Source organism: Suncus etruscus, chromosome X, assembly GCF_024139225.1.
Source record: "Suncus etruscus isolate mSunEtr1 chromosome X, mSunEtr1.pri.cur, whole genome shotgun sequence".
NCBI classification, from domain to species: domain Eukaryota; kingdom Metazoa; phylum Chordata; class Mammalia; order Eulipotyphla; family Soricidae; genus Suncus; species Suncus etruscus.
The window spans coordinates 68,864,883-68,889,702 of record NC_064868.1 but is presented as its reverse complement, the minus strand read 5'-3'; the positions used below and the strand labels follow the sequence as shown (position 1 = coordinate 68,889,702).

Here is a 24,820-nt window from a genome sequence, read left to right as displayed (position 1 = left end):
ACCATGACACAAAGAATTAGACTAATTTCAAAGAGTCTATTTTACCATTTTTAATAAAATGTTGTCATGAGTTATTTTTTATTGAAATAATACTTACTTTAGTATTGGAATGAATAATGAAAGTATAAACTTTATGGTTTGCAAAAGTTGAAAGGTTAGAACAATGCTTTCACAGGAGAATAAAACCATATGGGGCTGGAGCAGTGGCGCGGAGCAGTAAGGTGTCTGCCTTGCCAGCACTAACCTAGGATGGACCGTGATTCGATCCCCCAGTGTCCATATGGTCCCCTGAGCCAGGAGCAATTTCTGAATGCACAACCAGGAGTAACCCCTGAGCGTCACCGGGTGTGACCCAAAGAAACAAAACAAAAAACCATTAAGTGTTTGTATTAGTGTTCTATGAGCATCTATTCAGAATGTATGATGACCTTATAATTCAGTGGTGTGTGTGTTTGTGTATGAGATTAATGACAGTAGAGTGGCAGCAAGGAAGATGTACAATATAATTCTACTTTGACCTCAATTCTTTCCAATAATTTTCTACTCCTTGTACATGATCTGGAACATGAGAACAGACAAATAACTACCTATGCCTAAATATAGATATTATTGAGAATAACTAATGGGGCTGGAGCGGTGGCGCAAGCGGTAAGGCATCTGCATTGCCAGCGCTAGCCTAGGATAAACTGCAGTTTGATCCCCCAGCGTCCCATATGTTCCCCCAAGCCAGGAGCTATTTCTCAGTGCATATCCAGGAGTAACTCCTGAGCATCATCGGGTGTGGCCCAACGCCTCCCAAAAAAAGAATAACTATTGTCATGTTTTAATAAATGAGCAGGTTTTTATTTAAAATCTCTACACTAGGAGACAGATATAGAATATAGAAGGGTGAAGATGCATGCTTTGCATGTGGATCAATTTGATACCTGATCCTTTTATGTTATTTGTTGTTTCTTTAACAATAATTTATTTACTTAAGCACCAGCAGTGAATGAGAGTTCCTTTCTCCCCACATTCACACCAGCAGTGGTTGTTCTTTTTTTCTGTGTGTGTGTGTGTGTGTGTGTGTGTGTGTGTGTGATGTGTGCCAGTCTCTGCGGTGTGATATAATAGATATCTGATCCTCTTAGCATTGCCTGGTGTTGCCCTGGAAGTCACTGAGTACTTCTGGGATGGCCAGAATACCTGATACCACAGGATCCTACACAAGGCATTGAATTCTGGAACTGGACCACCTGACCGTAGTTTGAGAGACGGCTCCTCCAATCAAAAAATGTCTATACGAAGTCTTGTCATATGTAAATAGCACTAGTAGGACTAAACTATCCAGGGATTCTGCAGCAAAACATATTTTTGCTTTATCGAGACACATTGCTGAGAGCCTGGTATAACCAACAATCATAAATGAAGTACAACTGGAGTTCATCAATACAGTGTTTGGGTTAAAGAATATTATTCTAAAGATGTAAAGATACAATATTTTTCTAAAGAATAGGGCATTTAAATTTTCAAGAGATTTTTTCTCGTAATCCTCTTATTCGCTTACTTGGTGCAATTAAATTGCTATCTACTCCATACTTTGATCTTGTGAATGGGAATGCATATTCAGACTGGTGGTGTTGGGGTTATGTTTGTGCTTGAATCTACATTTCTGATAATTTTGTAGCCATAATGAAAAATTAATATACATTGCCACATACATTGAATTTTCTAGGACTTTGTCAAAGTCTTATATCAGATTATCTTGATTTAAAAGTTTTCTACTACTCTTGTATCCAAAGTTCCAGCCAACTCTGAAAATAACTCAGATGTGACTTCCTTATTGCTTCAGATAGAAATGCTATACTTTGTGGGATTTCTATTATGTTACATATTTTTACAGCCATTGCGGCTGGTGCTAACGATCCGTCCTGAACTCTTTGTTTAATGGTTGTTCCCAGAAATGCTTAAGGGACTATTTGGTGCTGGGTGTTAAACCTGGGCCTCCAAGAGGCAAAGCATGTACTCAGCCAATTTTTAGTATATTTCTTTAGAAAAATTTTGTCCTTTCCCTAAAACTTGGATGAAACTAGAGAGTGTCATGTTGAGTAACACATGTCATAGGGATAAGGGCAAATTCTAGAATATCTCACTCATATGTAGCAAATAAATAACATAAGAGGATTAACAGTATTTAAAAAATAAAACCTTGGAATTTGACAGTAGAATTGAAATCACCAAGGAGGCGGGCAGGTAGGAATGTGGTTAGGATTAGGATTAGGGGTGCAGAGTTAGGGTTAGGGATGGCATGGATTATTTGGGGTACTTTCGTGATAGTGTGGTACAGTAACATTGTACATTTAAAGTGTAAATTGTAACACTATTGTGAACTGAGTTATGTTAGTAATATTAAAATTTAAACATGTAAACTGAAATTTAAAAAATCATATTCATAATTGGTACTGCTGTGTGCTTAAAATGTCAAAGACTTTTCTTTATAAGAGCAGTGAGAGAAAGTGCTGAGTGACTTTGAATTATCAAGGTTCTTCAGAAAATAGGTGAATTTGCTTTGGTCTGAGTTTGACCAACTGCTTTTTAGGCCATGCCCTAAAAATACAATTATCTTTGTTATACAAGTATGTTTAAGTGGGCAATCAGAAAAGGAACAACTATACCTAATTTCAAGAGAAAGAGAAAAAATTAAAGAGCATTTATTTTGAAATATGGATAATAATAAATAAATGTAGGAGGTGAAATCTCATTCCTTTAATTTTGTTTGTTTTTCGGGCCACACCTGTTTGATGCTCAGGGGTTACTTCTGGCTAAGCGCTCAGAAATTGCCCCTGGCTTGGGGGGACCATGTGGGACGCCGGGGAATCGAACCGTGGTCCTTCCTTGGCTAGTGCTTGACAAGGCAGACACCTTACCTCTAGCGCCACCTCACCAGCCCCACATTCCTTTAATTTTTAAAATTACTCATATTATTAAAAAATCCAGCATTAAAATAGGGCCATATCTTAGTGACATAATTACATCCAATTTATGTTTATTTTGACCCATTTTGTAACAAGGGTTTATTAACTAACTTATTACTCTTCTACTTTTAGTGCTCTATATTGTATTTTTATGTACTTCATTCTGTATTATTCTCTTTTTCACTATCTTCATCACCCATCTTTATTTCTACACTTTTCATTCCATTCCTTCCTTTCTTTCCCCTCTTTTATCTTTAACCACTTTAGTCTTCATCGTTATAAAATTAAAAGGACTTTCAACATGTAAAAGTAATATTTGAATAGATTCTTTTTTTGTTTGTTTGTTTTTTGGGCCACACCCGGTAATGCTCACGGGTTACTTCTGGCTCTGCACTCAGAAATCGCTCCTGCGGGGCCGGCGAGGTGGCGCTAGAGGTAAGGTGTCTGCCTTGTAAGTGCTAGCCAAGGAAGGACCGCGGTTTGATCCCCCGGCATCCCATATGGTCCCTCCAAGCCAGGGGCAATTTCTGAGCGCTTAGTCAGGAGTAACCACTGAGCATCAAATGGGCGTGCCCCCCCCCCAAAAAAAGAAATCGCTACTGACTTGGGGGACTATATGGGAGGCTGGGGATTGAGTCAGCCGCATGCAAGGAAAACGTCCTACAGCTGTTCTATCCCTCCAGCCCCTTAATAGATACTTTTAAGACTATATATATATATGTATATATATGTATGTATGTATATATAATGTATATACACACATATATATAAGTGTATATATACACTTTAATTTCTCTAGAACTAAGCTTTTCTTCGTTGCAGTGAGGAATGATAAAAATTGCTATAAAATTTATTAGCTTCCATGAGATATTTAAAATGCTTTTTTATTGTGAATCTTTTATTTCCTAAGATGACAGAACTATTTTAATTCTTATTAGTATTCTGTAACATACATGTATACTATTTGTCCTTTTCATAGGACATATATATGTCATATATATGTCATAATTTTTAGATGCTTGTGAGGTGCTTCCAGAATTTCCCGTTCTGCTTTCTGGTTTATGTTGCTCATTTCACAGTCAGAAATTAATTTCTTGATGTAAGTTAATCTTTGATCATCTTTGATTAAAAGATCTTTGATATTTTAGCTATATTGTAAACATGGACTTAACCTCTCATAATTTATAACTCAATACAGATTTCATTTCTGCTAGAGATATGTGAAAAAAAATATTTAGTGAGGTCATAACAGTCCATGTAAGAATCCATTCTATTGCATATATATATTGGTTTTTGGGTCACACCCGGCAGCGCTCAGGGGCTACTCCTGGCTCTACACTCAGAAATTGCTCCTGGCAGGTTCGGGGGACCTTATGGGATGCCGGGATTCGAACCACCGTCCTTCTGCATGGAAGGCAAACGCCTTACCTCCATGATATCTCTCCGGCCCCATCCACATGTTTTTCTTAAATATTGGGACCGGAGAGATATAAGGCGTTTGCCTTGCATGCAGGACGGTGGTTTGAATACCGGCATCCCATATGGTTCCCCGAGCCTGCCGGGGTGCAATTTCTGAGTATAGAGCCAGGAGTAGCCCCTGAGTGCTGCCGGGTGTGATCCAAAAACCAAAAACCAAAATCCAAAAAATAAAAAAGAAAGAAAGAAAAACATGCTGAGTTATTTATGTAATAAATAAAAAAGACTTGAGCAAATCGACTTGATATTTTTTTCATTGGTATTCCTACTTACAATATACATAAGCATAAATAGGGTAGCCCTCTGAAAGTCATGGTATTTCCTGAGACATACTTAAATGTACACTAAATGTATATCTATGTCTTGTTTTGCAACAGAATAAAATGCAGCATGCTTAGAGAAATACTAGAACAACATCTAAAAATATCCAGAAATATTACCGTTAAGAACCATGTACTAATGGTTATTGTGTCCAGTTCCTAAAGCCCTGATTCAGTTCCCCTATTATCATTATATTTGTATTCTTTATAATTGCTTGAATTAAGCACCATGGTTACAAAAATGTTTATAGTTGGGTTTCAGTCATAGAATGTACACCAACCTTCCACCGTACAACTTTTCAACGAGCCGGTTTCCTCCATTTTTCTCCCACACGCTACTCTCTTCAGTCTCTGTAGCAGGCACTTTTCTTCTCTCTCCCTCTCTCTCTCCCTCTCCCTCCCTCTCTCCCTCTCTCTCTCTCTCTCTCTCTCTCTCTCTCTCTCTCTCTCTCTCCCTCTCCCTCTCTCTCTCCCTCTCTCTCTCTCTCTCTCTCTCTCTCTCCATGCATATCACTTTATCCCCTATCATCACACTGTTCTTGTCTGGAGTGATATGTTTCAACTATGACTGTCACAGTAGACCCTACTCTACTCTAACTGCACTCTCTGCTCTTTGTAGCAAGCTTCCTACCATGGACTGGTTCACCTGATATTCATCTTTATTGTCTCTGCATATTATTGCCAGATTGTATATTTTTTCTTATATCCCACAAATGAATGAGATTTTTCTATGTATAATCCTCAACCTCTAACTCATATCACTAAGTATAATAATTTCTATGTCCATCCATTTTTAGCAAATGTCATAGCTTTCTTTTTCTAACAGCTGCATAATATTATATTATGTAGCTATACCACTGTTTCTTTAGCCATTCATCATTTGTTGAGTATTTGGGTTGTTTTTGATTTCTGGTTATGGTAAATGGTCTTGTGATGATCATAGAAGTGCGGGAAATTTTTCTGTTTAGTATTTTTTGGGTAAAAAACTAGGAGTGGTATTGTGACATCATATGGTAGCTCAATTTCTTTCTTTTTTTTTTTTTGAGGAATATTCATATTGTTTCCAGAAAGGCTGGACCACCAGCAGTGAATGAGATTCCCTATCTCTCCATCTACCCCAGCACTTGTTGTAAATATTCTTTGTGATATGAGCCAGTCTCTTGTGAGATGACACCTCATTGTTGTTTTGATTTACATCTGCTTGATGATTGATGTTAAACATTTTTTCATGTGTCTTTTGGCCACCTGTATTTTTTCTTTGAGCAAATGTATGTTCAGTTTTCTCCCCAATTATTGATGGAATTAGATGATTTTTGTTCTTGTTAAGTTCTGTCAGTACAGTATATATCTTAGATATTAACCCCTTATTAGATGGGTTTGGGAGAATTGTTTCTCTCATTCCATGGATATCCTTAGTATACTAGTCAAATGCTTCCTTTGAAGTGCAGAATAATTTTGGTTTAATGTAGTCTTATTTGTTTATCTTTGCTTTTACTTGCATGGACTTCCTTAAAGATGCCCTTAGTCTCGTGGAGTGTTTTGCCAATGGTTCATTCTATGTACATGAACCATCAGGTCTGATATTCACGTCTTTAATGCATTTTTTCTTTGACATGTTTGTATTGTGAAATGGCTGAGCTCTCTTTTATGTCTTTAATGAGAAGGTTTTTTTAGATCTGTTTTAGATCCCTAAAGAAAGTTGTGAGTTCCATTTTCTGCATGTAGTTATCACAACAGTACTTGTTGAAGAGGTTTCCTTGATCCACTTTGTATACCTTGCCCCTTTATCATCAAATAATTTATTGTAAATTGGGGTCAGTTTCTGAATAGTCAACACTATTACATTGATCTGAGGTTTTGTATTTTTTCCAATACAAAGCTTTTTGAATGACTATTGATTTATAGTATAATTTAAAATTGGGTAAAGTGATGCCTCCCACCTTGTTTTTCCTAAGGATTGTTTTAGCTATTTATGGGATTTTACTGTGCAAATAAATTTCAGGACTGTTTGATCCACTTCTTTGAAATATATCATAAATTATCCATATAGAGATTTTATTAAATCTGTACAGTGCTTTGGGAGGTATTACATTTTGAAGATGTTAAACCTCCCAATCCATGAACAGGGTATATGTCTCCATTTTCTTGTGTCCTCTTATTTCTTGAAGAAGTGTTTTGTAGATTTCTTTGTACAGGTCTTTCATCTCTTTATAAGTTGATTCTAGGATATTTTTCTGAGGCACAATTGTGAATAGGATTGTTTTTTCTCTTTAATCAATAACTTTCAGCTTTTATAAATAAGCTTTGAACAATTCAGGTAGCCAATGTTTGGTAGAGAAACAGTTTTAACATGAAGAAAAGTTACATGCTCACTTTTTTCTTTAAAGAACTAGTGGCCTTATTCACCAACATCCCCAAAACAAAACAAATAAATAAATTTAAAGCCATAGAGTCCTGCCTGTCTATTTGCAAAACCAATAAACAAACGTGCATTTTACTTCACTGGGAAGACTTAAATAGATATGGTAACATTAAGGCAGTGACAAGTCTAAATAAAAATCCTAAGTTGAGGTTTTAATGTTTGTTTGAAACCCAAATTTGGGATCAACTGAGACCAAAGAAATCAAGTGAACATTTGTCTACCAGGTAGTATTTTTCTGCCCAGTATTGTCACATCCCCTGTTGACAGGTCAGCTGGGGAAGGAGGAGCAGCACCAGTCTTGACTCTAATGCATGAAGACTACTCTAATTTTCATTTCTAGCATTTAGCCCCTAACACCATAAGTGTCCACAGAAGGAATGTTTCTGGGTCAACTTGGACGATTATACAGGTTTGCCTCTATTCTTACTTGCCTTAAAGCTGACCCTTCAGCAAATATTCAGAATCTGCTTCACAGGAGACCCTAATACCCACATAGCCACTCCCCATCTCCAAACAGAGCCACCTACTTTAGGGTTTTTTTGTGTTTTTTTTTTTGAAGATGGCAGTTTGCTATCACTCTGGAAACAAAGCGAAGCAAATGCGGATTTCCTATGTCGTAGGAAGCTGTTCTGTCTTATCCTCAAGGCAAAAAAAATCCTCCCTAGACCAACATCTTTACTCAAGGAAAGAGAAGTCACTTTGAAACAACCACATAGACTAATGAACAAAACTCTACTGTACTTTTGCCCCATCAAGTTTACTCAAAGTGTCCAAGTAGTGAAATTTAGGGGGAAATGTACTTTTTTTCTTTTAAAAGAAAACCAGGCCCCCTCTTCCTTCCTGATGGATGCTTGCAAAAATATAAATATTCCTCTTAGTACAGTTTTTGCTGTGTCCCACAGCTTCTGATCATTTGTAACTTCATTCTTGTTTGCTTACAGTAATCTTTTAATTTCCTCTTTGATTTCATATCTGACCCACTGGTTGTTCAATAGTGAGCTGTTTAATTTACAGGTGTTAATTTTTTTCCTTTGTGTCTGCTTGTTATTCGCTTGTTATTCACTTCTAATTTCAGTGCATCATGGTCCAAGAAGTTAGTTTGTACAATGTCTGTTGTCTATTTTATGTAGGTATGTTTTATGGGCTAGCACGTGGTTTATTTCAGAGAATGAACTATTGGATAAGAATGTGTGTTCAGTTGTCTGGGTGTGGAGAACCCTATATATTATATATATAATATGTAATGTCTTCCATTGCTTTTTTCTGTGATAGTATATTCTTGTTAATTTCAGCCTGGTTTACCTATCGAGTGGTGACAAAGCTCTGTTGAAGTCTCACAATATTATTGTGTCATTATTGATATTCAATTCCAGTTTTTCTATAGATGTTTAAAAAATTTGTTGGTTCCTCATTAGGTGCATATATGTTTAGGAGTGTGATTTCTTCGTGTTGTACAAATTATTAGGGAATGTCCATCCTTGTCCCTTATAACTTTTTAAGTCTAAAGTCTGTGTCATCTGAAATTAATATGGCAATTCCAGATTTTTTAGGGATTGTTTTTATAATGTCTCATTCTCCTCTTTATTTGTATATAACAATGCCATATATTTTTGTATGTTAATTTTGTAGTCTGACACATTACTACACAAAACTATAGTTTCTATAAGCTTTTTTGCTAGAGTTTTTAGGATTTTCTAAGTATAGAATCATGTGATCTGCAGTGATACTTGACTTTTTTATTTCATATCTGGATGCCCTTGATATCTTTTCCTTGCCTGACTGATGGCAATTATTTCTACTAATCTGTTGAATAGAAGTGGCTAGAATGTGCAACCTTGTCTTCTGCCAGATCATAGAGGAATGACTTTTATGTATTCCCTAAACCAGGCAACAAATGGCCTTGACTGCATTGAGGAAAGTTCCTTTCATACCAATCTTCTTGTGAGTTTTTATCATGAATGGGTTTTGGACCTTTCCAAATAATTTCTCTGCATGTATTGATTAAATCATATTTTTTATTTTTCCTGTTGTTTATATGGTGTATTGTATTAATTGATTTGTGTTTGTTATAACATTCTTGTATCTTTAGAATTAAACCTAATTGGTTATAGTGTATTACCTTCTCGATGAGCTGTTGGATCCTATTAGCTAGAATTTTTTAAGAATTTTTGCATCTGTGTTCATCAAGGTTATTGGCCTGTTACTCTCTATTGTTGTAGTATCTCTATCTCCTTTGGGTATCAGGGTAATTAATGTTCGCTTCCAGAAACTATTTGTGAATATTTCTGCTTTCTTAATTTTTCTGGAAGAGCCAGAAAATGATTGGCAGTAGAATCTTTTTAAAGATTTGAAAGAATTCATTAGTGAATCTTTCTGGGCCTGGGCTCTTGTTTTGGGGAAGCCTTTGGTTACCATTTCAATTTCCTCAATAGTGATAGGTCTGTTCTGATATTCCAAATCATCCTATTTCAACCTTTGTTAGTTATAGGAGTCCAAGAATTCATCTATTTCTTCTAGGTTCTCTTGTGTTGGCGCATAAGGTTTCTCTACCTAATCTCTGATTACTGTTTGAATTTTCATAATATCTATGGTAAAATCTTCCATTTAATTTTGATTCTATTTATTAAGTTTTTTCTCCCTTTCTTTATAAGTCTTTCTAATGGTTTATTGATCTTGTATATTTTTTCAAAAAACAAAATATTAATTTCAATTGATCTTTTGGATTGCTTTTTGGATTTCTGCTCTAAATTTATTATTTCCTTCCATCTATTTTGCTTCACTTTGTTGTTCCTTTTCCAATTTAAGATGTGCCATTAAGATATTTATGTAGTCCCTTTCTTCATTCCTTGTGAATACTTGTTAAGATATATATTTTCTTTTTCCTACTGCTTTTGCAGTATCCCACATATTCTGATAATTCATGTCTTCATTGTCATTTGTTTAATGGAATATTTTGATTTCCACTTGAATTTTTCTCTGACCCACTCACTGTTTGTTCAGTAGTGAGCTGTTTAATTTCCATGTATTAAAGTATTTTTCTATGTGTATGTTTGTAATTCACTTCTATTTTCAGTGTAGTCAGAAGATAATCATTACAATTTTTATTCTCATGATTTGATGGAGGTATGTTTTATGGACCAACATGTGTTCTATCCTGGATAGTGTTCCATCCTATGTGCATTGGATAAAAATGTTTAGCTTTCTGAGTATGGAGAGCCATATATTATATATTTAGTATATATATACTAAACATACATATATGTGTGTGACATATATCATACATATATATGTATATACATATATACTAAAACCACTCCCATTTCTTCTTTCAGGGCCAGTCTATTCTTATTAAGTATTAGCCTTGTTTACCTATCAAGAAGTCTCCCACTATCATTGTGTTGCTATCTATATTTTTTTATATCTACCAGCAATTATTTAAAATATTTCCTGTCCCCTCAGTAGGTGCATATTTTTAGGAATTTAATTTTTCCTGGTGTAAACATTCCTTGACTATTAAAAATTGTCCATCCCTGTCTCTTATAACCTTTTTTAAGCCTAAATTATGTTTCATCTTATATTAGTATGGCCACCAAGCCTTTTAAAAGGAGTTGTTTGTTTGGATATTTTTCTTTCAACATACAAATTTGAATCTATACTTGCTCTGATTATTCATATGTTTCTTGCAGGCAGCAAAATGATGGATTCAATTTTGATGTATTTTTACACTGTTTTTCATTTTGTCCACTGGCATTGAGAGAGAATATTGTCATAGGATTTTATTTTCATCTTTTTGTAGGAGTTCTGTGTGTTTGTTGGGTCGACTTTGCTTAAATTCTAATCTTCAGTTCCTCTACAGATGGTTTTGAGTCTGTAAAGCTTCTGAGCTTTTGTTTATCCATGTAGCTGTGTATCCTTCATTCAAACCTGAATGTAAGTCTGTCTGGGTGATGTATTCTTGATGAAATGTTCATCTAGTTGAGTTTTGTCATTATATTCCACCACTGCCTTTGAACCTTGGGACTTCCTTGTGATAAAACTGCTCTAAATTTTAAGGATGCTTCTTCATCTGTAATTTCTCCCTTTGATCTATTTGTTTTTACTATTCTATAACTATCTTTGTTTTTATTATTGTGACCTAGATGTGCCTTGGGATGCTTTTCTTTGTATCTCTTTTAGCTGGTACTCTTCAGACATCCAGGATGTGGTTTCATGCACCATTCAGTTCTGAATACTTCTAAGCAATGGTGCTCTTGACTGTTGATTCATCATGGAGTATTCTTCCTTGGCCTCTGGGGCACCAATGATTCATTTGTTCTATAGATTTTTATCCCAGAGTTCTATTGTCAGCTGTTCACTTTTTTAAGGATCTTTTCTATTTTCTGTTTATTTATTTTAAGGCTATTTTCTAGCTTCTTCAGTTGTATGGAGGAGTTATGTTGCTCATTTCTCATCTCACTTATTCTGTCCTCTGCAGCTATTCATCTGCTGTTAAGAGCTTTCTGTGGGTTTTTAATTTTGCCTACCAAATTTTTCCAAACTTTTATTTTACTTTGAAGTTTTCTCATTTCCAATTACATTTCTTCTTGGTTTTAGCTGTAGCTAATTTGGTTTGTTCCACACTTTCTTTGAGTTCTTTAAACAACCTCCATAATTTTTTCCTAAGGTCTTTATCTGAGAGGCTTAAAGGTTGTTGGTAACTGTTGGGTCTACAGAGTTTCCATCTTCATTCTCTTGGTATGGTATAATTCTGTGTTTTGTTTCTCATTGCCATCCTTGCAGTATGTTGTTTGTACATTTTGTGTTGGGGTTCATTGACTAGAAGAAATCCTTATCTCTTTGCACTGTAACAAAGATACATAAATGTTTCTTTATGTTTTTTCTCCAAGTTTACATGTTCTTTAGAAAAGGAAAATTTATCTTGTCTAAAAAAATCTGTCTCCTCTTATATTCTGTATCATTTTTATTTGTACCATTCTCTCTGTCTATTCTGTACAATACACAGAATCCTATCAATAGTTTAAAAGTGAATTTTCCCCTTCCAAGAAGATAATATCTTATCGATTTTTGTATTTTCTAGGAAATAAGTGAAATCGAATTGTCAATAACTTTATGATTAGTGCTGTTTATAAGCATTACTTAAAGCACACATACTCCAATTTTATTTAGATTACTACAACCATTTAAAAAAATCACTCAGCACCTCCTGAAAATATATGATATTCTTTAAGGAACATCTAATTGCCACTAAGTCCACTACTGTTTGAGGATACTACTGATTTAGAGTCCCCTGAATATTTTTGGTGCTTTTGCCCACTTTAGGAAATACTGACCTTCAAATGTGTATCTTCCCAATAGTATAACTACTGTGAGACTGTATTAATCCCATACATAGCTTACCAATTTGTTCAATTTGTCTTTATATAGTAGTGACTAGATGTTGAGGTGATCATTGAATATAAGTTAAGAGATTTAATTTGCTGGACATCTTAGAACACAACTTTTGAAAATGATGCCACTGTGTTCTTTGTTGCAGTATTTTTTAATGTTGCTCCTTACTGGGGATATTTATCTTGTTTTCTGTGTGACTTCATTATTTATATGTAAATATTTTTATCAAAAGTTTTCTAAATAGCTCATTGAAGGCCAGATTTTCAGATAATTTTCTCCACCACTAAATTCAAAAATACAGTTTCCTGGCTATGTAATATCTGCTTATTTTATTCACTGTTTTGATCTCTTTATTTCTTACTCTCTATTTTCCAGGAAACTTTTTGTTTTATTCCTTACTACTGCTACATCCACACCAGTGATATTTATTTAAACTTGAATTCTTTTCTTTATACAATGAATTTATTTGAACTCCAGAACAACATAAAGAAAATTCCAGGAACTATTGTAATTGCCCAAATTGCAATTTGGATCATATTACTATACATGTCATACTTCAACCTACCATAGATATTAAATTCTTTAGCATTTATATTTCAGTGTGTTTTAATTTTATCTTTTTTACTGGCTCAGCACTTATCTCCTATTGAAGACAATTCAATTATTTATACTCTAAAAGAGATACAGTTTTTAAAATCTATTTTCATGTTACAGTAAATTAAGTGAACTCCAGGTGAATTGACTGAATAAGAGATAAATCTAGTTGTCATTTGGGGGCATAGAGGCAAAATATTAGGTGGAATATTAAAGTAATGCAGATCTGTCAATCGGTCTGGGTTGGATAAGATTGGGGTTCTCCATAAATTTTATTATAAGGGGCGCCTCCCACCTTGAACAATTATCATGGGGATTCAGACTTAGACTTCATGTAGTTCAACAGTGACCATCCAAAACACCGAAACCCAGATCCCAACCATAGAATGGACACAGGTCCCTGCAACAGCACCAGGAATCAAACCCCACCTCATCCCCAGGAGTTCCTAATACCTCTATGGCACCAACTTGCGCCAGATTGATATGACATTCTGACGAGGAAGAAACAGCAACAACTTGATCTAAGTGTAGGTTGCCTACCTCATCACCTAACAGTAAGATGAAGTCAGAAGACACTGGATCCTTTGATGTGTGCAAAAACCAAGACCACTAATCACAGAAGTCTGACTTTGGCAACCGCTATTGAGTACAACTCTTCCTGTGACCCATAAGAAAGACCCTAGTCTAGGCTTGGGCCTAGGATTTGTAAAAAAAAATAAAAACCAATATCTCTAACTCCAGTGGTCTGACTTTTCTTTTTTTTTTTGGTTTTTGGGCCACACCCGGCGATGCTCAGGGGTTACTCCTGGCTGTCTGCTCAGAAATAGCTCCTGGCAGGCATGGGGAACCATATGGGACACCGGGATTCGAACCAACCACCTTTGGTCCTGGATCGGCTGCTTGCAAGGCAAACGCCGCTGTGCTATCTCTCCAGGCCCCAGTGGTCTGTCTTTGACAACCACAACTGAACAAAACTTCTGGAACCATAAGTAAGACTTCATTGCTGTGAATCTGTGCTGTTAAATCCTTTGATGGGTGTTTGTGAATCCACAAATAGTTCCCAGAATGAGAAATTAATTCCCACCCCCTTGCCCTCTTTCAATGGGAGATCTTGGTAATATTTATCCACAGCAAATAATAATCTACACAGACAAGAAGGTTAGGATGTAAAAGGCTAGGCGAAGAGAGAGTCCTTTTGCAGCCTGCTCCCAGCTCTGGCAAAAAGAATGGCATGTGCTTAAATGGTTATGATATAGGCCACACACGTTGGCCAGGGTCAATAAAGATGTTATCTCTCTGGAAGCCTGCCTGTGAGTGAGTTCTATACCGGCCACTTTCCTGGACCCAGATACCCGCCGGCTGAAGGGGGTTGCAGAGCCACGTGGCCTGGGATGGCAGAGAAAGGTCCTTCCATCAATCCACCTTCATCCAAGCCCATCCTAAGGGCTGTTTTACTACACTCCACCTTGGGCTTCAGCCTAGAATCTATGAAAAAACCAAGATCACCAATTACAGAAGACTAACTACAACAACCATGACGGAGCAGAACTTCTAGAACCATAAAGAAAGACTCTGTCCTAGATTCATCCTATGACCTGTGCAAATACCAAGATCTCTAATTACAGAGAATTTATCTTATCAACTTCAACTTAGCAGAACGTTTCCTGGAATCATAAAAGGACCTTGAGGTTCAATAATGCATGTCCAGAGGCGGTAGTCATTCCCATGATAGATAGTATGCTTCAAGGGTAAAGAAAACCAGTATCTTTTAGGCCAAGGGAATTCCCCTTCTAATTTTCCCAATACTTACCGTGATAATGCAAAAAAAAAGACCCAAAATATTGCCACATCAGCCCTCCTTTCCCCTCTTTTTGTTGTTTTAGATATTATTGTTGCTGTTGTATTTTTTATTGTCATTGCCTGTTTTTTTTTCTTTCCCTTCTCTTAAATTGATATTGATAGCTCCTAGACAGACTTCTCCCAGCTTTCTTTTCTTTTTCCAAACAGAACCACAGAGTTTGAACCATCTTGTTTTGCCTCATAAAATGGGGGTGGTGGTGGTGGTGGAAAATGGATACCAGGATCGAACAGTCACGTGTATATTTAGTGGGAAAAAAATGATCAGACCTAAACACCAAACTCAAAGTCAATGACAACAGAATAAAGATATCCAATCTACAAATTATATAAAAAGGGGACCTGTTATACTTGCAGTCTAGGATTCAAAGGGGGAGGTATGAGATTTATGCTGGGAACAGGGGTGGACAAAGGACAACATTGGTGGTGGGAATGGCCCTAATTCACTATTACTATGTAACTTAAATATAACTGCAAAAGACTTGTAATTCAAAACAAAGATTGGGGTTCATCAGGCATTTTAACTATTATTTATAGCCCAATGTAAGACTAAAACTTTACAAAATTTCTGAAATTTGTGTATGATGGGGCCAATCCTAACAGTGCTCAGAAATTATTTATATCATCCACATTAAAGAAATTAAAAGAAATTAAAGAAAGTTCCTAAGCCCTGTACATTATCTCTAGTCTCCAGAGAATTTCTGAGATTTAAATAACTAGCCTGAAAGTGCCTAGTTTTGCTAATCAAGGCTGAGTTTTCTTGTTTCCTTCTTTACCGTTGGCTATATCATTTTGCCCCACATTTGAATGGAAATGTGGAAATTTTCTTCAATTTACAAGTAAAAGTTTTTAGCTAACTCTCCTTTGGTATCTTGGCAGATACTGTTATAACAGATGCAGATATTTATTTTCTTTTTCTCAGCATTTAAGTTTGAAAGCTAGAGACCAGACATCAAGTGGCTAAATTCAGAAAATACTTTGTTAATGAATAAGAAAGACATGGAAACTCCCAGATAATTTAGAGAAACCCTTTTAAAGAAGAATTCCAGAGAAAATCAGACTCACTACTTCTTTTATACCTTGTTAACAAAGTTAGGTGGGTAAGCATTTCCTTATTCTGTCCAAGAATATGAACAATTAAATTGGAAGAGGATGATGAGATTTTTTTTTAATATTCTGGTAATGTTCCTCAGAAGCTAGTTATCTTTTGGTGCTCTCCACGTTATCAGACACCACCTTGGTCAACCTGTGGTAATCCATACTGCTATTTTTTCTTTAATACCATGTACATAATCTCATATTGACTGTTTATTCCCATTTTATTCTTATAGGTGTTTTGAATGCTAATCACAGTTGTGGCACCATACTTTTCTGCTTACTATCTATTGAGCCACAGTATTTTAGGAAGAGTTGTTAATTAGTTGTCAAGTGCTAAAAGAAAGCATTAGGGAGAAACTAAAATGACACAGAAAAATACTGAAAGAAATAGCAGAAGTAAGAAAGACAAGATGCTGTTTAAATATAATTTCTGACTCATACTGGTCACACTAGAAGTTACAGGGTACTTTAGTACTTTTGTTCCTGAAACTCTGGAAATATTTGTTCATTGCTGTTATTTCATCGAATATATTACAGAGTTCCATATTTTCCTCTCAAATTTTTGTATTCTGCTAAAGTTAGTGTACATTTTTTTAAGAATCATAGTCTGGGAAGAATCAAAGAAAGCATGATTTAAAAGTCTATTTAACTCTTTTTGATATTTTCAAATTGTATATAAACATCAAGAGAAATCTTCAGATGTCAAAAAGATAAAAATATGGCTTCTATAAATTTTAGAAAATAATTGTCTTGCTCTTTTCTTTCTTTCCTTTTATTCATCTATCATTTGTCCTTCCTTATAGTTTCACTTCTTCCCTTTATCTTATGACCTTATTTCTACTCTGATATCCTTTTGCTTATAAACAGGATTTGTGGTCTTTATTCTGATTTCTTTGTGGGCATTAAATTTTAACAAGCTTTTTTCTAGTATAATTTATTACTTTTGTAATTCCCTGACATAACTGTTTGCTATATTACTTTTTATTAATTTTGCTAGAAATTCAGTATTTGCAGTACATTTAAAAGTCTCATCATATGCCCACAGGTCAATTTTTAATGTTTTTTTATCTTATGTAGGAATTAATAGCATTTTAGTTTGATACCAAGACAAGCACCTGAATTTGAATCATAAACTCTTCTGTCTATTTGTAATTAGTTAAGGCATAAACCCCATTAACTGCTATTAGGATTGACAACTCTCAGGCCAAGATGTTTATAAATGGCTATCTATATTTTAGATCTCCTCTCAGTGTATAGGAAACCGCACACAGACAGATGACTCTGTAAGAAATATTGGCTTTAATATTTCTCAAATATTATATATTACTTTATTCCCTCCAACAAAGTTACAGTTTACTTGTTAATTTTCACATTAATTATATTGCTTTATTTGAGCCATATCCTATGGTGCTCATGGCTTCTATGTCTGAGCTCAGAGATCACTTCTAGTATTGCTTAGGGACCTTATGTGATGCTTAGGATCAAACCCAAGTCAGCCATGTGCAAAGCAAATGCCCTAACCACTGCACTATTACTCTGGCCCAATATATACTGTTTAATCAAATGTTTTATTATATAGAATACATTTTTGACAAGTAGGAATTATATCAGTAATAGAGTACCAGTTTTATCAGCCAAGATTATTTGTTCCTTTGCTACCATTATTACCTACACATATTTCATTTAGGTAAGCTCTTACTTAGTACCAAATTTCTGATGGATTAACGTCTTGCAAGGGTCTGTAGATATTGAAGACAAGTCAGTTATGTTCTTTGTTCACTTAGAATGCACATATAAACATGTAATTGCAACATATGAGTGCCATGAGATCTACTTTAAGAAATCATGAAAGGGGGCCGGAGAGATAGCATGGAGATAAGACGTTTGCCTTTCATGCAGAAGGTCATTGGTTCAAATCCCGGCATCCCATATGGTCCCCTGAGCCCGCCAGGAGTAATTTCTGAGCATGAAGCCAGGAGTAACCCCTGAGCGCTGCCGGGTGTGACCCAAATACCAAAAAAAATCATGAAAGGACTTTCAGATAAATTTGAATTTGAAAACTTCATAGATAATAAAAATCAGTATAAATAGTTATTAAGGTTCCCTGGTCTCTACTATAACAAAAAATGAGAACAAACCATGGGCCAGGAAGATGACTGAAAGAGATTATGCATATGCAATGAACTCATATTCCCTAAACGCCATCAGAACAGACCCTAGAACACTAAGCTATATAATATAACAACAAAACCCACATCATGCATTGTGATGCATGTTCCAGATAAAAAGACTTAGAAATCAATGTCTTAAGCAAGTGGGAAGCTTATTGTTCTCTGATATAAAGTAATTTCAGGTGTAGTAAAGTGAGGATATATCTTTACTCTATAAAATTATATTTTTCTACTTTCCTATCTATAATAAAATTGATACTGTTTATTAATGAATATATCTAGTCCATAAAGAAAAATATAAAATAACAAATATTACTTTTCTCTTCTTCAAACAAAACCAAGCAGAAGTCTCAGGCCCAATCCCAAGGAGTTGTGGAGACATGGGTCTGGGAACAAACACAGACACAGAGAATAATTCACACAAAGTTGAAAGGAATGATACAGGTCCAGGAAGATTCCATCACAAGCTTTCCATTCCTAACACTATGGCCAGCATGCAAATAACTCAGTTGTGGAAAAAAGAACCGCAAGCAGTTTCTCCCTGAGACCCAGGATTTTTATTGGGAAGCAAAAGACCACACTATGGGGGTAGAGAACAGGTAGGGTAGAGGACCAATCCAAAAGGTGCTTTAATTCAATGAATGATAAGCACCAGCAAAGAAGAATTATCCTGAATAGAATGAAGACCAGTAATTCCAACAACCTAATATAATTCTAGAAATTGTAGTTATCAGCAGATACACTACCAGTCTTAATCTAAGTGATCTCTATTCTAAATATTATATATTTAATACTTGGTAGAAAGTTTATTATATTTGACCCTGATGCATAGATTTCATATAGGTTAAATCAGGACAATTATGAGTTGTTTTTAACAATGCATAAAAGCCTTCTGCACACCTATACTCATTGAAGCAATACTTACAGTAGTATTGGAAATACTGGAAATAACTCAAGTGCTCAAGCACAGATGAATACATAAGAAACTGTGGTACCTCTACACAGTAGAACACTACAGGTATTCATCAAAATTAAGTAATGAAATTTGTTTATGATAGATAGATATGGAGAGTATTATACTAAGAAAAATGTGTCAGAATGAGAGGGTACTTACTGAATGATTGAGCTCATTTGTGGTGCATACAAAAACAAGATATTATGGTGAAAGTTCCTAAAACAATAGAGAAAACTGTCAGTAGGGCCAGTCTATGGTAGGAAGCTTGTCACAGATAGTGGCTTGAGAAGGAACCGCTATGAAGATAAAAGTTGGAAATGATCACTCTAGACAAGTACTGGGTTCAGAAGGGAGATAAATTGATTTTTATTATACCTCTTCAACAACAAAATTACAAAGCACAGTGTATAAAAGGAATAAAAATGGAAGATGGGCGGTGAGATAGAAGAAAATTTCTGCTATAGAGTTAGGAAGGGGAAAAGGAAGGGGGAGTTTGTGGGGGAAATGGGGACATTAATGGCCAGAAATGTTCACTGGTGAAGGGATGGGTATTGGATATTGTATGACTGAATTTCAATCATGCACATCTTTGTAACTGTGTATCACACAGTGATTCAATAAATAATTTACTTAAATAAAAATTAATAAAAATACAAGAAAAATGAAAAGTCATTGCTTTATTATATGCATGTTAAAATTTCAATATTTAGTTTTTAATCAGCATTGCCATGATAGATTTTATCACATATTTATGAAGTGATACAGACTTATTTATGTATATAGCTTATCTAAATATAAATATGTATGTACAATTCAAGAAGCTTCCTAAATTTGTACATAGCCTACTTATAGGTGGCTGCTCCTTAGAAATAACTACTTGGACTCTCTGGAACTAGAAGTCTTAACTCTTTCTACGTCATTAATTTTAGATAATTTCTGAAGAGGTAGACATTGCTCCTCTAGCTTCTACATGGAACTATTTTAGTGCTGACATATTTTCTATGATCGTTAAGGTGTTTGAGATAATATGTACAATCTTTAATTAACTGTAAAGGATGACCACCATTGCTGAACATATATATATAAACTCAACAGACTCTTGGATGTTCTCTTCCCCTTGAACTTTGAAGTTTTTGCAAATCCCAAGATGATAGTTGCATCAAATTTTTTACTTTGGGTGTATGATTTTTCACTTTGGCTTTTTATAATGTGGAATTGCATTGTGTGCCCACATCTGTAGAGATGTCAGTTTCATATTCTGAAGTATGTTATGAGTTTTCATCAAAAATATTAGTATTATCTGTATAAAATAAGATTTTATTCTTTACCTAATTGAAATAATCACTTATCTATCATATATTAGTCATTGTCATAGGTTTTCAGATTTTTCTCAGCATGACTCCTATGATTGCGATTGTCTATATGGTTTAAGGAAGCCTTATCTATTTTCTTTCTAAAATAATCTGCTTTGTTCCAAACCAAGAGATCCATAGTCTCAATATTTACATCATTCTTTCAGACATATACACTCTTTTCCTTAACACACTTAATAAAAATATCTCAGGATGACTTTAGAAGCAGGGAAGACCAAATTTTAATTTCATTGTTCACTCCAACAATGTAAACATTTGATTTAAAGATACCTGCTTTTGTCTGTTTATTTATACATAGCAATATGCATATAATGTCTACAACTGTTGATTTTAGAGCTTTATATTTTCTTTGTTTATGCTCATGTCAATAATATCATAAAATATGTAGTAAGGTATAACTTTATAAACAGGCTTATAAAAGGGAATAATCAAATTGTTAGCTTATTACTGCCTTAGCTAGGGCCAACATTGTGTTAGTCAATTTGTAACAATACAAAATATTCTTTATTTTGGAGAGCCACACCCATTTGATGCTCAGAGGTTACTCCTGGCTAAACGCTCAGAAATCGCCCCTGGCTTGGGGGGACCATATGGGACCCGGGGGATCAAACCGCAGTCCTTCCTTGGCTAGCGCTTGCAAGGCAGACACCTTACCTCTAGCGCCACCTCTCCGGCCCCACAAAATATTCTTAAACCTTCATCACCAGGCAGCACAAACTTGCCATCCGTTCTATCCAATTCTATAAGTAATCTATTGTACATTTGGCCAATTTTTATTAATATTCTGATGAGGTTTTTATTATGATTTGAACAGGTTAAAATAGTCTTAATTTAGGACCAGAACAATATCACAGCAGTGAGGTGTTTGTCTTGCATGTGGCTAAGTTGGGACAGACCCAAGTTCGATCCCCAGAATTCCATATGACTCCCTGAGCCTACTAGGAGTAATGTCTGAGTGCAGAGCCACAAGTAACCCCTGAGCACAGCCAGTTGTAGCCAAGGGAATAAAAGTTTAAATTTCCTAACTAATCTGAGTTTGGATTTTCAAAGAGTAATACTTCTGCATTATATTTATGATTACAAGCTAAACTTGTGCTATAAAAAATCATCCTACTTATTTATTTTTATTATATTTTAGTATTTTGTATGATTAGAAACATTAAATCAAGCAATATAGCAGACCTTATTTTGCTTTAATTGTATTGATATAAATGTTTCCAACTGTGTGATACAAAAGTCTCTTGGCAAAAATTTTAGAAAATAAAGACAGCTTACCTAAACTAGGGTCAAACATTGATAGTCATAGTTTCTTAAACTTAAGTCTTTGCTTGTATGATATAGAGCAATGAACACAATTCACAAAAATGCCAAAAAATCCCATGTCATTATAGCTCATATAATTACTATATGCAAATTATTAGAGGACTGAGTGATTTTACTTTTTTCTTCTCCCAGAGGGTGACTTATTGAGTTTTTTAGACTGAGGATATCAAGAATAGTATTTTCAGGAGCCAAAATTATAGTAGAATGGGTAGTACACTTGCCTTGTACACAGTCAGCCCAGGTTTGATCCAGAGTACCCCATATGTTTCCCAGAGCACTGCCATGAGTAGTACCTGAGTAAGGAATGAGGAATAAACCCTGGATGTGGCCCAACTACCTCTTCAATAGACTAATCTTTTGAGAGATTTTGCAAATACTGTGTTACAATCTCGGTTTTAAATATTTGTAACTTCTTTTTTTTTTTTTTTTTTTTTGGTGGTCACACCTGGCATCGCTCAGGGGTGACTCCTGGCTCTATGCTCAGAAATCGCTCCTGGCAGGCTCACGGGACCATATGGGATGCCGGGATTCGAACCACTGACCTTCTGCATGAAAGGCAAATGCCTTACCTCCATGCTATTTCTCCGGCCCCTATTTGTAACTTCTTATTTCTCCGGCCCCTATTTGTAACTTCTTGATTAAACTAAAAAAGGGAAGTATACAGGTGTAGATATAGAAGATTTAACAAATCTAATTCTTTATATTTTTCTCAAAAGACAATCTAAAAGTGATATACCCAGAGAAGCTGGTGGTATCTGAGAAACTAGAACTCTGAGAGTAGCAATGGTATCTAGGAAAATAAACTGATGTCATTGACATTGTACTCTTTCCAAACAGATCAGAATGAAGGATTACATTGCAGGGAAGAATGCCGGATTCTTGGTCATTCTGATAGGTGCTGGATGCCTCGGAACTCCATAACCACCAGCTCCAAGTCCCCTGAGCACATGAGGAACATCATTGCACTGTCCATTGAAGCTACTACTGCTGATGCTGAGACATATGATGACTGCGGCCCCATCAAGAGGACTTTTGCGACCTTTGGAAAAGATGTCAGTGATCACCTTGCTGAGGAAAGACCCACACTGAAAGGCAAGAAGACTGTTGATATTCCCATTTGTAGCCCTAAGGTGAGTGATGTGATTCGGGAGGCAGGCAATGGCTGTGAGGCTATTAGCCCTGTCACCTCCCCTTTGCACCTCAAGAGCCCTCTGCCCACCAAACCTATATCTTTCACTGTTGCTCTGGCACCTCTGGCCCGAGATATAGAGAAGTATTTAAACAACGACACATCTCAACCCTCTGAAGCTGAACCCCGTAAAGCCGATAGTGAGACTGTCGTGTCTGAGGTCAATCCTATTATCAAGGAGTGTCTTGAAAAAGAGTCTCCTGGAGTAAAGCATCTGAAGGATATCATACTCTAAATCAGAAGAGAGAGAAACTATACTGACCGGTGAAAAAGCTGGAGCTAATATTTTTACTTGTTTACTTATAGCTGATTCTCGAGTGGTTTTATTTTAGAGCTTTCCCTAAATGTATTGTTTATAAATGTCTATCATTCTGTGACAATCCATCTCCTTTTAATAAGCAGCAGGAGTTTTCAGATGGAGCAAATTTGCTTTTAGTTGAGTTGTTCTTGGGGCCTTGGTGTTAGGAACACAAAAACAATTTCACTTGTGAAAAGTATTATGTATAAGTATTTGAATTTCTATTTTTCTATGTCAAATGATAATATAGATTACCATCAATTATAAAGGGTTATATTAAAAAAAGACCCAAAAATCAACCAAAAATCAAAACAAAACAAAAATACAAGTTCTGGATACCCTTAATAAGCTCATTGTTTTTGTAGTAATAGAAAAGCTAATGAACATATAATGTGTACTGTTCAATGATGTGTAATAGCCCCAAGAAAGTTGCTTCTGAAGCTCGAATACTATCTGTCGACACTCCTTTGCTGTGGATAACCCTTAATTTAGAATAATTTTTGATAGTTGTGCTCTTGCATTTGATATTGCAAATTGCTATGTCTGTGGTGAGGTTAAAAGGCTTCTAGAGGTTGATTATAAACAACAAAAATTCAGTCAAAACATAGTGCAAACAACTAAGATGGAAAGTGGTAGAGCAACACCACATGTGTAAACAAGTTCTTGAAGTATATTCACACATAAAATTACCCATATAAATGATTTATGACCACATTGCAAAGTACTTTTTCTGCTTTTCAATATTCTGCTCAGATTCATGATATATCATTGCAGGAAGTCATTTCTGGACATTCTGTTACTAATAAGCAGTTGTTGGAAATGTGCTGATAGCTTTATTGATCCATACTTAAATGTTTAGGCCATAAGGAGTAAAGTTAACTTTGATGTTTTCACTTACTTGGCTATGTATTCACTGGACTGGAGACATAGCACAGAGGTGAAGATAATGCAGTAAACTCTGGTCTGATCTCCAGCATCACTTATGGACTCCTGAACACTGCTAGGAGTGATAACTGACTGAGCAAAAAGCCAAGTGAAAGGCTGGATCTCAGCTGTGCATGAACTAAACTTCTCACAAAAAAAAAAAGAAAAAAATAAATCCTCTGCCTCCAGTCATATATAAATCAAAAATACTGAATCTATTTTGAGGTCTAAATAAGCACTTTTCAGACACATACTTCCTGATTCATTGTTTCCCATTCATGAGTAGATTTCAAATGCAACACAAGCCATGAGCTAGTATTAAGAACTCCATATTGTTCTTTTTATATAGACATACAAATAGGGAAAGAGTAAACAGTACTTTGGCAAAGACAAGAAGCAGGTAAAAGCATAAACCCAATCATTATGCTTTCTCAATGGAGAGAAGTAATTTCATCTTTTTATGACTAACTCTCAAATT

At 35.4% G+C, this 24,820-nt stretch overlaps 1 protein-coding gene across 2 annotated transcripts in view; it reads left to right on the top strand.

Moving 5' to 3' along the window:
- PCDH19 (protocadherin 19) overlaps window positions 1-23,699 on the top strand; it is a 201,433-nt gene extending 177,734 nt beyond the window's left edge. For both annotated transcript variants that reach the window (XM_049766591.1, XM_049766590.1), the window contains exon 5: window positions 22,769-23,699. In XM_049766591.1, the coding sequence (XP_049622548.1) occupies window positions 22,769-23,355 (587 nt within the window). In that variant the 3' untranslated portion in view covers window positions 23,356-23,699. The remainder of the gene's footprint in view (window positions 1-22,768) is intronic.
- Window positions 23,700-24,820: the final 1,121 nt, after the last annotated feature.